The 14,237-nt window shown below is 46.1% G+C and overlaps 1 protein-coding gene across 3 annotated transcripts in view; it reads left to right on the forward strand.

The window, feature by feature from the left end:
• The first annotated feature begins 482 nt into the window (after positions 1 to 482).
• Positions 483 to 14,237, forward strand: part of CEP128 (centrosomal protein 128) — a 126,577-nt gene continuing 112,822 nt past the window's right edge. Inside the window, exons 1-3 of one of the 3 annotated variants that reach the window (XM_085858469.1) lie at positions 483 to 625; positions 2,973 to 3,137; positions 6,254 to 6,340. In XM_085858469.1, coding sequence (XP_085714595.1) covers positions 3,018 to 3,137; positions 6,254 to 6,340 — 207 coding nt within the window. In that variant the 5' untranslated portion in view covers positions 483 to 625; positions 2,973 to 3,017. Of the gene's footprint in view, positions 626 to 936; positions 1,051 to 2,972; positions 3,138 to 6,253; positions 6,341 to 14,237 lie in introns of those variants that run through there. The other 2 variants (XM_085858468.1, XM_085858470.1) reach the window with 2 other exon arrangements.

Raw genomic sequence — 14,237 nt, forward strand, 5'->3', positions numbered from 1 at the left:
TCAAATGAAACAAATTTGGGGTCGTACACAAAATACGTACGCTTTGTCCTTTGGGGTGAGTTAAGTGGTCGTTTTCCCTGGGCGTCGTGGGAGCGCCGAGGGGGATGCTGTAGTCACGTGATGCCATCAAGCAATCATGTCCAGTATGCAACTCTATTTACACTAAAAGATCGATCGAGGAGCATTCTGGGAGAAGGGATCATGTGAAGCATCACCAGACATCACGGGGGGGGCGGGGAATGGGGATGCCAAAACAGAGTGATGTACGTATTTTGTGTATGGCCCCTTAGAGAAAAAATACCCCCTCAAAATGAAGATGAAATAATATGTTAAACGGGTGGCAACGGTTATAAATATGAGATCAACATAAAATATAAATGGTCCACTCGGTTATTAAGATAAAGGTGGTGGAACACGAGGAAGGCGAAGAAAGAAAAGGTCGGATCTAAGAGACAAGATCACTTGGACAGGAAGAATAACATCTCAAGAAGAAGAGGAAGAGGCGGCGCAGGAGGAGGTTGTTGCCGTTGCCATGGAAACGGCCGCTCTTCCCATTTGTTTCCGACGTGTGAACGGCCCACACACTCGAGAGAAGAGAACGAAGCAGGTGTGCGAGTGATTAAAGGTGAGATGGTTACAACGTGATGTTTTGTATGATATGATGGCAGTGCACATTATGGGGTGAATAATTATAATATTTATGGTATTATCTGATCTCTCGACGTGTGTTGATGTTGACACTGCCATCATGTATTCCCAACTGGAACGTCTTTCTCGCATGGAATTGGAAACGTCCTGTCTGATGGCGTCGCGTGTACATGTCTCACTCACGCCAGGTGAGTCACCGTGTAACCTGTTTGAATGTTTCTCATGCACGAATGGCAGAATATGTCCTGAAATGGGAAAGAATTGCAACTGGACTCGTAACATTCCCTGTAAAGCTCGACACGTGTACAATGGGTCCAGTCCTTGGAGGTCTTGGGACATGAAGCACTTCTCCAAGAACTTTCCTTGTGTCCGTCCGTCTCATCGAACATGTCCATGGTCACTGTAAGATTTTGGACAGTTACTTCATTTTCACAGATAATAAAAACATTTTCAAAATGTAAAAGGATGTACGGATGGTGGTATGCTAAAAAAAAAAATCGGGGCAACACACCTGGGCGCTCACCTGATAGGATAATAATACCAAGGAGGAAGTCAACGTGGGACAGAATCAGGACAATGTACCAATGCACCAATGTATTCGGCAAACACCTACTTTGGGGGGCAACCCCCCACCCGTATACCCAATGTATTGGGCAAACACCTACTTTGGGGGGCAACCTCCCACCCGTATACTCAATGTATTGGGCAAACACCTACTTTGGGGGGCAACCCCCCACCCGTATACTCAATGTATTGGGCAAATACCTACTTTGGGGGGCAACCCCCCACCCGTATACTCAATGTATTGGGCAAATACCTACTTTGGGGGGAAACCCCCCACCCGTATACCCAATGTATTGGGCAAACACCTACTTTTGGGGACAACCCCCCACTCCCCACCCTAAAACCCCCTTGGATGAAATGTTGTGGACAGGTTCAGTGTGTGACAAGGACAAACTGATTAGATTTTGGTGAAGATCCGGATCCGGATCTGATAGTTTATTAAGTGATTCTTCTCCATTGAGAGATAGTGCTAAACCAATATATAGCACGATATCTCAAAGAGTTGTGGATGGATTCAGACAAAACTTGGTAGACGAGTTGGGTGTGTGACAAGGAAGAATTGATTCAATTTTGTTGAAGATCCGAATCCGGATCCGGATTTGATATTTTTTAAGTGATTCTTCACCATTGAGAGATAGGGCCAAAACCGAAATATAGTACAATATCTAAAAAAAGTTGTGGACGGATTCATATGAAACTTGGTGCACATATTGGGTGTGCAGCGAGGAAGAATTGATTCAATTTTGGTGAAGATCCGAATCTGGATCCGGATACGAGAATTATTTAATTTTTAAAGTGATTCTTCACCATTGAGAGATAGGGCGAAAAACGATATAGTACTGTATAGCATGATATTTCAAAAATGTATTGAGCCTGATCTGTTCTCGTGGATCAGGCATTATGTGGCGGAGGTATACACTCCACCGCGTGTCCTTCTGATTATTTATATGTGCTTCAAAAACTAAAAAACAACAGCCAAATCCAACAAAATTTTTAATGTTGCCTAAAGATACCCCAAGTATGGTTTCTGTGCAGGGGGTTCAGGGTGGGGGGAAGACCCCAATTCTCTGAATGTGTGTTGTATCATGCCATCTGGTGGTATCTGGTATAACAAATCATTTTCTTAGATAAAGAAAATTTAAACAACTTAACAATATGTATTACAGTGATGTTGAAATCTTAGTGAGAATCCTGTAATTCAAAATTTTGAAAATGTTTAATTTCACTCATTTTAAGTAGAGGTTCAAACCAAATCACCCAGTACTTCAAAGTGAAGTCAAAGTGATTTTTGCTCACTCCTTTATTCGCAGCAAGGATGGTTGATGAAGGTGATGTTGGCTAACTTCCAAGCAGATGGAAGATGACCTTGGGCAAATGATAGGGTGAAAATAGCAGAATGTTTGTGAAGTATAACATGATAGTGAGAGGGGAGAAACACAATAACCTGGAAAACAATGGGTTGGGCTTAGGGGGGGGGGGTTAATAAGTGGAGACAACATCATGAGTATAGATGGGGATGATCTGAGAAGGAGGTGAACAACCACACTGATGCTCTGGAGGAAAGAATGAGATTGATCAGACTGACAAAGTTGATTCCACCACTGAGAGAAAAGTGGAACAAATTAATAGATTTTTGATATTCAAACTTACTTTTCTGGGTGCAAAGAGTCAGTAGATATATACCTTTTAAAATCAAAGGCAGTCAGCCAATTTGAGTATGCATGAAGTACATTGAGTTTTTTTTTAATGCTGTTTTACAGATTGAAAACCCACTCACAGATTGGGGTCTTGAAGAGTTTGATGGGATGTGGCAGAAAAGTGGTGGTGGCAGAACAACGCATTTGCAGTCTCGATGTAGGAGCAGTAGTGTTCCCTTGAGCAATGATCTTTCTCACAGGCTTCAGATGCTCACCGGCACTCTCGAGGTACGTGATGGGACATCCAAATAAATACCTTTGCTGACTTTGCATCTCCCTTTGCCTCTCCTCAGTAAATATTTTTGGGCAGCTCCACATCCATGTGTGTTTTGGTGAATTGTAGCATCTTCCAGACATGGAAACGTCTAGTAATCAGGAATCATTTCTAGGGGTAGGGTTTTTCTTTTCCAAAGTTTTCAGAGCAAGAATAGAAAAGACTCCAAAGTTGAAAGCAGGAGAGAGCGGTGCCATAAAGAAGAATAAGCCAGTCACCATTTGCTTTGTACAGTGCCTTTGTCCATCGACATTTTAGTGTTGCTTTGTGTTATTCCTTTTAATAAAATAAACTTTGGATCAAACTTGACTCCTGATTAGACAATCAATCATTTGCAGTTCAGCATAATGGTCACTGTTATTATCACCAGTGCACCAGCGCCCAGAGCAGTCAGCATAATAGTCGCTGTTATCACTGTTATCATAAGGTCCTATCCCTCAAAGAGGATGATCACCCCTCTCTGTTGTCATCTGACCTCAAGCATTTGAACATGGGTATCGCAGCACTCTCTGAGGTTCGGAGAACGGATAGTGGTGAGATCATGGCGTGTGGTTACACCTATTACTGTATTGGTCTGGTCACTCTGATGGTTACCCTGCCCATGTAGTTGCTGTAGCTGTGTCCAATAAGCTGACTCTAATGATAATTGAGGTAACACCGGTCAACGAGCATATTATGAGACTCAAAATTTGTCACTCCTTGGGTGTCGTTTCCCTCGTTTCTCCAACTGAGGCGAGTGATCTCACTGTGAAGGATGCATTCCATGCCACACTGGAGTCTGTGGTTGATCAGTGCCCCAGACGAGATACACTTCTAGTCTTGGGGGATTTCCATGCATCGACTGGAACTGATAAGGATGGTTAAGAGACATGTGTTTCTTCTCATGGGTCTGTAACTGTAAACTAGAATAGCACTAAGTTCCTTAACTTTGCAAGAAGTCATGGACTTAGGGTGGCCGGTTCATGGTTTCAGCGCCCACAGGCTCATCGCAAGACTTGATATTCCAATGCTGGTGGTGTGCAAAGGAGATTCCTCATTGATGTGTTCATGTGCTCATTGATAGTCGCTGGAGGATAATCCACAATGGGGTGTTGAAATGGGGCAAAGCCTCTGGGATCTGTGGCATCCATGCTGAACTTCTCAAAGCTGGTGGAAATGCTGTACTCATGTCGTTGCATGCAGTTCTGTGCTCTGCCTGGAACACAGGCATAATCCCAATTGACTGGAAGAGGGGCCCTGTAATGTCCATCTTGTATATCCTGCCCCCTCCCTCTCCCTTCCACAGATTTCCTAATGTCTCTGTTCCCCACTGTTTTGTCCTTCCCTCTCCCACCCTCTTGTCTCATGCCCCCCTTGCTGTGTGTTGTCTGTTAGCTCTTATATGAGCCTCGACAATGTGGACAAAAAAAAAGTTCTCGTGTATCAGGCATTACGTGGCCTATGTGCTCCACAGAGTGCCTTTCTAATTTCCAGTTGTTACTGGAGTTCGTCAGGGGTGTGTACTGGCCCCCACACTTTTCAGTGTTTGTATGGACTGGATTCTGCAGAGGATGTTGGAGAGATCAAGCTGTGGTGCATCATTTGGGAATGCCAAGATCTCTGACCTTGATTTCGCAGATGATGTTGTCATCTTTGCGGAGACTCTGGATATTCTTTTGGGGGCCCTCGAGGTGCTTAATGAGGAGTTGGAGCCGCTGGGATTACGGGTTTCCTGGGTCAAAACTAAGATCCAGGCTTTCAATGACATCTTGGATGCTGCTCGCCTGTCTGTACCTGTTTATGGCGAGGATGTTGAGATCACGGAGAGATTCACTTACATTGGCAGTGATATTCATGTTTCTGCTGGCTGTGAGCCAGAGGTCACTAGATGTCTGGGTCGGGCCTCGGGAGTCATGGATTCACTGGATCATGGGGTGTGGCATTGTCGGTACTTGTGCAGGAGGAGGAAAGTCCAAGTCTTCAGGTTCTTGGTGCTTCCAGTCTTGCTCTACGGATGTGAGACTTGGACTCTGACCAGGCAACTGAGATGGAGATTTAATTACTTTGGTGCCAGGTCTCTTCGGAGAATACTTGGCTATCGCTGGTCGGACTTGTGTCCAATGAGCGGTTCCTGAGAGATACTCAAATTACATTTGTTACCTGCATAGTCCGTGAGCATCAGCTTTGGCTGGATGGACATGTGGCTCGTTTCCTGATGCTGATCCTGCTCACCAGATTCTCTCAGTGAGGGAGTCTCGTGAGTGTCGGAGGCCAATGGGCTGACCCCATGCCTCGTGGTTGCAGTAGGTTGATCAGAATCTCAAGGAGATGGGGATGGGCCAGGCATCTTCCTGGGGGATGGCCAGACGGAGGCCCCTGGAGTACCGGCAGAAAGTGGACGCAGCGGCGTGCTGTTCCAGCGCATGCTCCCATACCTGACCTGACCTGAAAATAGTTGGGTGAACCAGTGAGAAATATTTTTGTTATTGGTACCATCTATTTTTCATTTATATTGTGACAGTTGATTGTCAGTTAGAGAATCAAACCCAGAATAAACAGCTAAAAGACAAGTGCACTACCTCTGCTCCATCCTGTCAGAATTTATGGATTATATGGAATGTCTGAGATAGGGAAGTTTTCCTGTTTTATATGTCTTGAAAATATAATTTAATGTATAGTTACTTTCATAGAGGCAGGGAGTGAAAGTGAGCTTTTCTCACTGTGATGGCGTAAAGTACATTAAAAACTGAAATTTTTGTAAGTGTTGGATAGACGCCTGGACATTGGAGAAAATCCCAGTCTTGGATTTACTATAACTGAAAGCATTTGCCAGACCATGAGTCCGGTCTCGTCATCCCAAAAGCCTGGCCCTATGTACTGGCTGGCATGTAAATGGAATGTTTCATTTGTTTGGCAACTTTCAAATTCTATGCTGAAGTCCCACATTCTTCGGTGAGCCAGAATCTTTATTTTCCTCCTCTTAGTATCTGTTTGCTTGTAACGAACTGGAATAAAGTTTATGGCAGGAATGCAAAGATTGAAAATGGTGCAGGAAATGTCTGTCGTGCAAACTTGTAATTTATGCTGACAGGCCACCAGCCTGAACCTTTGTGATGCTGATGATATGCTTGGACAATACCGGGCACATACTACTGACCAGGCGGAAGCCATGGCACAGGTATGCAGCTTTCTCTTCCTCTGCAGGTCCACACAAATATTGCCATGATAATAGTGAACAGCATGTGGAATAGGTGTCCAATCCATCCATGATCTGCAAACAATATACAAAGGAAAAAGTCTTTGACAGGGTAACTCCAAGCTAATTGGATTTGCTGGTGGTCGAGGGATGAGGACATTGGATATTATCCGAGACATGTTTGTTCAGATTATGAATGTTATATTGTAACAAGTCTTGAATTCAAAAGTTTAATATAGATTTTTGTACAATTACGTTGTACTACAAGCAAGTTATAATGCTAGAAGAAAGTTCTACAGGAGGTAGCACTGGTCACACGTTGGTTGACACGTCCCCTCTTGTCACGTCACATGTTGGGCACAGGCACGTCCTTCCTTGGCACAGGCTTGACCTCTGACTCGCACACTACAGGCAGAGTGCACACAGTTCTTTAAACTCCTTGAAATTCCTGGAAAAATGAAAAAGCATTTTCCAGTCCTGGAAAGTCCTGGAAAACTTGTCCAAGTCCTTGAAACTCCTTTAAAATTGAGAAAGTTGTGCAAATATAAATAATCTGCTGACCTCCGGTTGCAATTGTGAATTCCACTGGTCTCTTTAAGAGAACGCTCCCACTTTTAACCTCCCCCAGGGATTTACCATTAAAGCCACGCCTAAATTGTTTCTCAGGTGCAATATATGCAGTGGCTGGTCACGACACTAAACTAGTTTTTACGGAATTACAGCTTATTATAAGAAGGCACACAATGATCGAAATGGAGATTCCTGGGACAAAAGATAAAAGGACACAAAAAATGATCAGATAAATGAACAAATAAAGCACACTTGAGATCCGATATAATGAAAACACACTTGATACAAGAAATAAAATAAAATCAAAATGGCCACGATCACACAATAAGGTGCGCCAGGCGCAGTCTTTTCAAGGATACTAGGACTTGGGAATATAAAATTCTTCACCATGAACCGATCGCCATTGTAACATGGTGTCTTGTGCATTCACCGGTGCTACTGCAGTGCAGGTGCGAACTGAAACATGCAGCACATACAGTGCTGTACTGCACCGATCTCAGTGTCAACACTGTGTTCCATGGAATCGTAATGAATTCCTTTGTTTTTGGTTATTATTGCCCTTCAACCCTGGCTCACAAGAAGAAAACTTTTGCTCGTGGTGAACTAAATGCAAAAAGGTCAAGGAAGTTGATGTCTCTTTTTTGTATTGAGAGCGGTGGTGATTCCAGTAAACCGCTCCAGTACATGACCCTCATGACTCCCCATGACTCCCCATGATAAGTGAGAGGAAACATGACCCACCAGGTAAAACAAAGGAATCACTGTAGTCTGAAATTCCACATCATATGTGGACAGCATAATTTGTTGACTTTAAATTTTTATGAAAATGATGATAATTATTAATTGCATTTTACCTCATGTAAAATTTTCCTGCATCACAACTCTAATGTGGCCTCCACGAAAGAAGCCCGACAAGAAGTTTGGAAAAACCTTTCAGAGACCTTTTCGTCATCGCCACCAACATCCCCACTTTCTGCCCCTGCACCAGAGCTGACATTGATGCAGACCTCTCCTCCACCAAAGCAAGGAAAGCTGCAGGAGTTGATGGCATCTACCGAGAATGCTTGAAGAACCTTGGACCTCATGGACGCAAATGGTTGGCTTCCCTCTTTACCACAATATGCACAACTGGTGTCATACCTTCAGTGTGGAGAGAGGCTAAAGTCATTGCCATCCTCAAGCCAGGGAAACCTGCTGCCGATCCAGCTAGCTAGCGACCCATCTCGCTCCCTTATACATCTTACAAGTTATTTGAGCGCCGTCTGATGACTCGGTTTTCCCCACTTGTTGAGCCGATCCTTCCCAAGGAACAAGCTTGCTTTAGACCCGGTAGGAGCTGTGCCGATGAGTTCCTTACACTTACCAACTTTATTGAGACAGGCTATCAGCACACCCTTAAGACAGGTGTTGTACTCATTGATCTCTCATCAGCTTATGACACTGTGTGGCAACATGGCCTCCTTCCCAAAGCTGCCAAGATCTTTAAGTTCCAAGCCACTCTACGTGTACTCTCATCAATCCTCAGCAACCGGAGGTACAATGTTTCACTTGGTGATCAAACAAGCATGACAAGGACCATGAATGATGGACTCCCTCAGGGATCTGTTCTGGCACAGATGCTCTTTTATATCTATGCGAGCGGCATGCCTTGCACCATCTCAAGGAAATTTACTGATGCAGATGATCTTGCACTTTCCACTCAAACATATAACCTTGATGACATCAGCAGCACTCTATCTCAAGACCTATGATGGAGGAATACTTCAAGTACTGGTGCCTGCACCCAAACCCATCGAAGACTACTGTCACTGTTGTGGACATTTTTTGATTTTTTTTGAAACATGCTTGGACAGAAATTTAAGGACCGAAAAGGAGAACAGACATGTCAGGGGAAAACCAGACGTGACCTCAACATCCTTGCCATAAACTGGTACAGACAGGAGAGCAGCATCCAAGATGTCATTGAAAGGCTGGATCTTAGTTTTGACCCAGGAAACCCGTAGTCCCAGTGGCTCTGACTCCTCATTCAGCACCTCGAGGGCCCCCAAAAGGATATCCAGAGTCTCTGCAAAGATGACAACATCATCTGCGAAATCAAGGTCAGAGATCTTGGCATTCCCAAATGATGCACCACAGCTTGATCTCTCCAACATCCATATCAGCAACCGTCTAGCCAACAGTGAACTCCAGGTGACTTTCTGTGGCAAACCCGTCAGAAATGAGAAGTACCCTAAGTACCTTGGGGTGAACTGAGATGCAGTCTTGCATATTATGAGCACTTGAAAAGGGTTGCTGGAAAGATCAAGTCCAGTGTGAATATTATCCAGAAACTGGTAGGCACCAGCTGGGACTCCAATGTATGCACCCTCCGGATAGTGAGCCTTGCTCTTGTGTATTCAACATCTGAATACTGTTCCCCTGTGTGGGCTGAGAGTAATCACAACAAATGCCTTGACACCATCCTGAACTCGTCAATGAGGATAATCAGTGGTACTCTGAAATGCACTCCCCTACAGTGGCTCCTCATACTCTCCAATATCACACCCCCTGATGTATGATGGAAGGCAAGGTCTCTGCGGGAATTTGATCACATTGAAGCCAACCCAGACCTACCAATCTACAAAGACCGAGAGAATCTGCCAAAATTTCGACTAAAATCACCAAGGAAGGCAAAATAAGTTTGTTGCTCACTTTGGGCCGCTGCAGATGACGGCGCTGATATTCATCCTCCCTTTGATGCTCAAACAGCTCAACTGAGTTGAAGACAACAGTTCTCCACTTTTTTTTTTAATCTCTGGCAATTTCTTCCCAGTTCTCAAAGTTAATGTTGCTTTCCAGATGCCTTTTCACAACGTCTTTCTAATGTAGCTTTTGCCCTCCTTCAGCTAGCTCACCATAAAATAAAAATTGTGGGAGCCGATGCTCTGGCATACACATGATGTGCCCTGTCCAACTAAGTTGAGCAGATGTAATTAATGCCTCAACACTGGGGTATTCCAGCTCTCCTTTGGATTATGATATTGGGGACTTGGTCTTGCCATGTGATTCCGAGAAGCTGTTAGAGGTGTCTCAGTTGCAAGCTTGTGAGTCTCTTTACATGGCTCCTGAAGAGACTCATAGCTTCCACTGAGTACTGAAGAGCAGTCATCACCACAGTATGATTGACCTTGATATTGGCTGTGGCTCTGATGCCATGCTGCGACCAGAGACGTTTGGTCAGGCTTCTGGAAGCTTTTGATGTTGCCTGCACGTGGTGTGCAACTTCTGCATCAGGTGAGAGGTGAGTTGTCACGTGTTACTGCACTCCCAAGAGATGTGTAGGTGTGAACACATCTGAGGGCTTCTTCATTGACAAAGACTTCAGGTTGAACATCAGTGTCGATGTTATGTTTATCGGTTGAGTGAAAGAGAAGTTCAGTTTTGCTGATGTTGATTTGGAATCCACATTGTTTTGCTGCAGTTGCAAAGCGAGTGGCGATTCCTTGGATATTCCTACGTGAATGGGAAACTCTGGCTGAATTGTCAGCAAACAGAAGTTCTCTTACACATTCTGCTTGCAGTCTGGTTCGGTTGAATAGTTTTATGGTCCTTCTGGTACGAATATAAACTCCAGAGGTGATATTTTGTGACACGCTGGTGAGGACTCCAGTTAGGAACAAGGTAAACAGAGTGGGTGCAAGCACACAAACCTGTTTCAGTCCGTGGTATATGTCAAACGAGTCGGCGACATTACCTGCAACAGAGACTCTGCCAATCATGGAACTCTTTGATGATCTTCATGAAATGATCTGGACTGCCATAGATCTTGAGTATCTTCCAGAGGGTTTCCATGTCTACAGTGTTGAATGCTTTTGAAAAGTCGACAAATATGACATACAAGTAGAGCTACATTCAAAGTACACCATCCCATGCTGAATAAATAAATAACATATCCTTCAGCAAGCGACATCGCCAAGGCACCGAAGCTGCCATGCAGCACACGGACACGGAATTCGGAGGGAGCAGTGTACAATAAGTCGGGATGCTGTTCTATGGGTTTTCCTGTTGTTGTCCAACAGTGAATTTCAGTCAGGTCAGGTTCGATCTGTGACCTGCTACAGGTACCATGTAAACCTATACTAACCTGTTCCATGGTCAGGTTGTCGGCGACTAAACCGTCTCCCCAACCAGGTTTTCTGGTGAGGAGGGTGTTTGGATATGGACACCCAGCAGGATTAAAAACAAAACCTGTCAAAGGGCGGAGGAGCGCGTTGTGAGCCAACGGCCATCCATATCTAGTGCCCAACTGTGTCTGCGGACGTCCTCCTGCAGTTGGGTTACTTCTTATTAGGAGGTTGGTGGCAGGATTTGCACTCCGGCCACCGTAAAACCCTTCATTCCGCAAAACGCAAAAACGCAAAAAAATCTGAAAACCCACTCCGTGGGAGTACCTCCTGTGCAGCTTCCCTTCGCAGGGCAGCTCACCGGATGACAGGATTGGGGCAAAACCTTCGGGACCCCCAATCTTTGATGATAGGAGGGAAACCATGGGGTAACATCCCTGGGTCAGATTGCGGGAGAGTGTGTCGGAGTGGTGCTGAGGTGTTGTCCACCAGACGGCGGTCTCCTTGGGTTAACCTGAGGCGGTCCCTTCGGGTGGGTGCCTGGAATGTCTTATCCCGAAGAGAGGATGATCACCTGTCTCTGTTATCATCTGAGCTCAAGCGTTTGGACATCGGGATTGCAGCTGTCTCTGAGGTTCGGAGACCGGATTGCGGTGAGATAATGGTGGGTGGTTACACCTACTATTGGTCTGGTCGCTCTGATGGTTACCATACCCAAGGAGTTGCTGTAGCTGTGTCCAATAAGCTGACCCCAATGATAATTGAGGTAACACCGGTCAATGAGCGTATTATGAGATTAAGGATTCGTCACTCCTTAGGTGTCATTTCCCTGGTCTCTGTTTATGCTCCGACTGAGGCGAGTGATCTCACCGTGAAGGATACATTCTACGCCACACTCGAGTCTGTGGTTGATCAGTGCCCCAGACGAGATACACTTCTAGTCTTGGGGGATTTCAATGCATCAACTGGAACTGATAGGGACGGTTATGAGGTGTGTGTTGGTCCCCATGGGTCAGGAACTATGAACCAGAATAGCACTAAGTTCCTTGACTTTGCAAGAAGTCATGGACTTAGGGTGGCTGGTTCATGGTTTCAGCGCCCACAAGCTCATCGCTGGACTTGGTATTCCAACGCTGGCGGTGTGGCAAAGGAGATTGACCATGTCCTCATTGACGGTCGTTGGAGGATGATCCAGAACTGCAGGGTCTACCGGAGTGCTCAGTTCCTCAATACTGACCACAGGCTTGTTGTAGCAACTCTAAAGCTGCACCTTAAATCCTGGAGAATGGTACCATCCCAGCCTAGGCTGGATGTTGGCAAGCTCAGGGATGAGAGAGTGGCTGAGGAGTTTGCGAACAGGCTGAGTGGACATTGGGGTGTCTGGGTGCTTTGGGGGGTCCTGAAGAGTTGTGGAGCGCCTTCAAGACCACCGTCCTTGATGTTGCCGGTGGATGTCTTGGAGCTCACCGCAGGGCAAAGAAGAATTTTGTCTCTCAAGGGACACTGGATACCATTGACCAGAGTCACAGGGCCAGGCTGAATGGCAGAGCTGAGCTGTTCAGGGAGCTGAGGCGTAAAACTGTAGTGCACTGAGGGTGGACAAGGAGGCCTATGTGCGAGGAATCTGTGAGGGGGTAGAGCATCACCTGTGGACAGGTGATTCTCGTCCCGCTTACAGGGGAATTCGCGCATTACGTTCATCCAAGCCCATCCCTCGGAGCACTGCAGTTCGAGCAGAGAGTGGTAGGCTCTTGACAGAGGAGTCTGAAGTGAAGGCCCGCTGGGCCGGTTACTTTGAGCGGTTACCAGGCTGATCCCCCAGCTGTCGAGTTGGACGTCAAGGGTGTCACAATCCCTGTTGCTGACCCTCGAATCAACTGTGGTCCACCTTCGCTTGTGGAAACACGGGCTGCGGTGAACCAGTTGAAACGGGGCAAAGCTCCAGGGATCTGTCGCATCCATGCCGAACTTCTCAAGGCTGGTGGAAATGCTGCACTCGTGTCATTGCATGCAGTTTTGTGCTCTGCCTGGAACACAGGCATCATCCCAACTGACTGGAAGAGGGGCCTTGTTGTCCCTCTCTGGAAAGGGAAGGGTGATCGCCAAGACTACAACAACTACCGAGGGGTGACGCTGCTTTCAGTGCCGGGCAAGGTCTTTGCTTGGATAATTCTTGATAGGGTTCACCACCATATGCTTGAGCACCAGCATCCAGAGCAGTCAGGCTTTACACCAAAGAGGTCAACGATTGACCGTATCCTTGCCCTTCGTGTCCTCACCGAATGCAGACGAGCGTTTCGGCAGGGGCTGCTTGCAGCCTATGTTGATCTCTGTAAAGCGTTCGATTCAGTGAATCGGGATGTCCTCTGGAGGATTCTTGGTCTTCGTGGGGTGCCACCAAAACTGATCAATCTGATGTCTGAACTCTACTCTGGTACTGAGAGTGCTGTGAAGTGTGGTGGTACCATCTCTGACTTATTTCCAGTTGTTACTGGAGTTCGTCAGGGATGTGTACTGGCCCCCACACTTTTCAGCACTTGTATGGACTGGATTTTAGGGAGGATGTCGGAGAGATCAAGTTGCGGTGCATCGTTTGGGAATGTCAAGATCTCGGACCTTGATTTTGCAGATGATGCAGTCATCTTTGCGGAGACTTTAGACATCCTTTTGGGGGCCCTCGAGGTGCTGAATGAGGAGTCAGAGCCGCTGGGATTACGGGTTTCTTGGGTCAAAACTAAGATCCAGGCTTTCGGTGACATCTTGGATGCTGCTGTCCTGTCTGTGTCTGTTTGTGGTGAGGATGTTGAGGTCGTGGAGAGATTCACTTACCTTGGCAGTGATATTCATGTCTCTGCTGGCTGTGAGTCAGAGGTCAATAGATGTCTGGGTCGGGCCTGGGGAATGATGGATTCACTGGATCATGGGGTGTGGCGCTGCCGGTACCTGTGCGGGAGGACGAACGTCCGAGTCTTATAGTCCTTGGTACTTCCATTCTTGCTCTATGGATGCGAGACTTGGACTCTGACCAAGGATCTGAGACGGAGACTTAATTCCTTTGATTCCAGGTCTCTTCGGAGAATCTTTGGCTATCGCTGGTCGGATTTTGTGTCCAACGAGCGGTTGCTGAGAGAGACTCGGATGAGATTTGTTACCTGCATAGTCCGTGAGCGTCAATTGCGGCTGTATGGACATGTGGCTCGTTTTCC

Source organism: Eptatretus burgeri, chromosome 15 (genome assembly GCF_056783735.1).
Source record: "Eptatretus burgeri isolate ZD-2024b chromosome 15, Ebu_testis_v1, whole genome shotgun sequence".
NCBI lineage: Eukaryota > Metazoa > Chordata > Myxini > Myxiniformes > Myxinidae > Eptatretus > Eptatretus burgeri.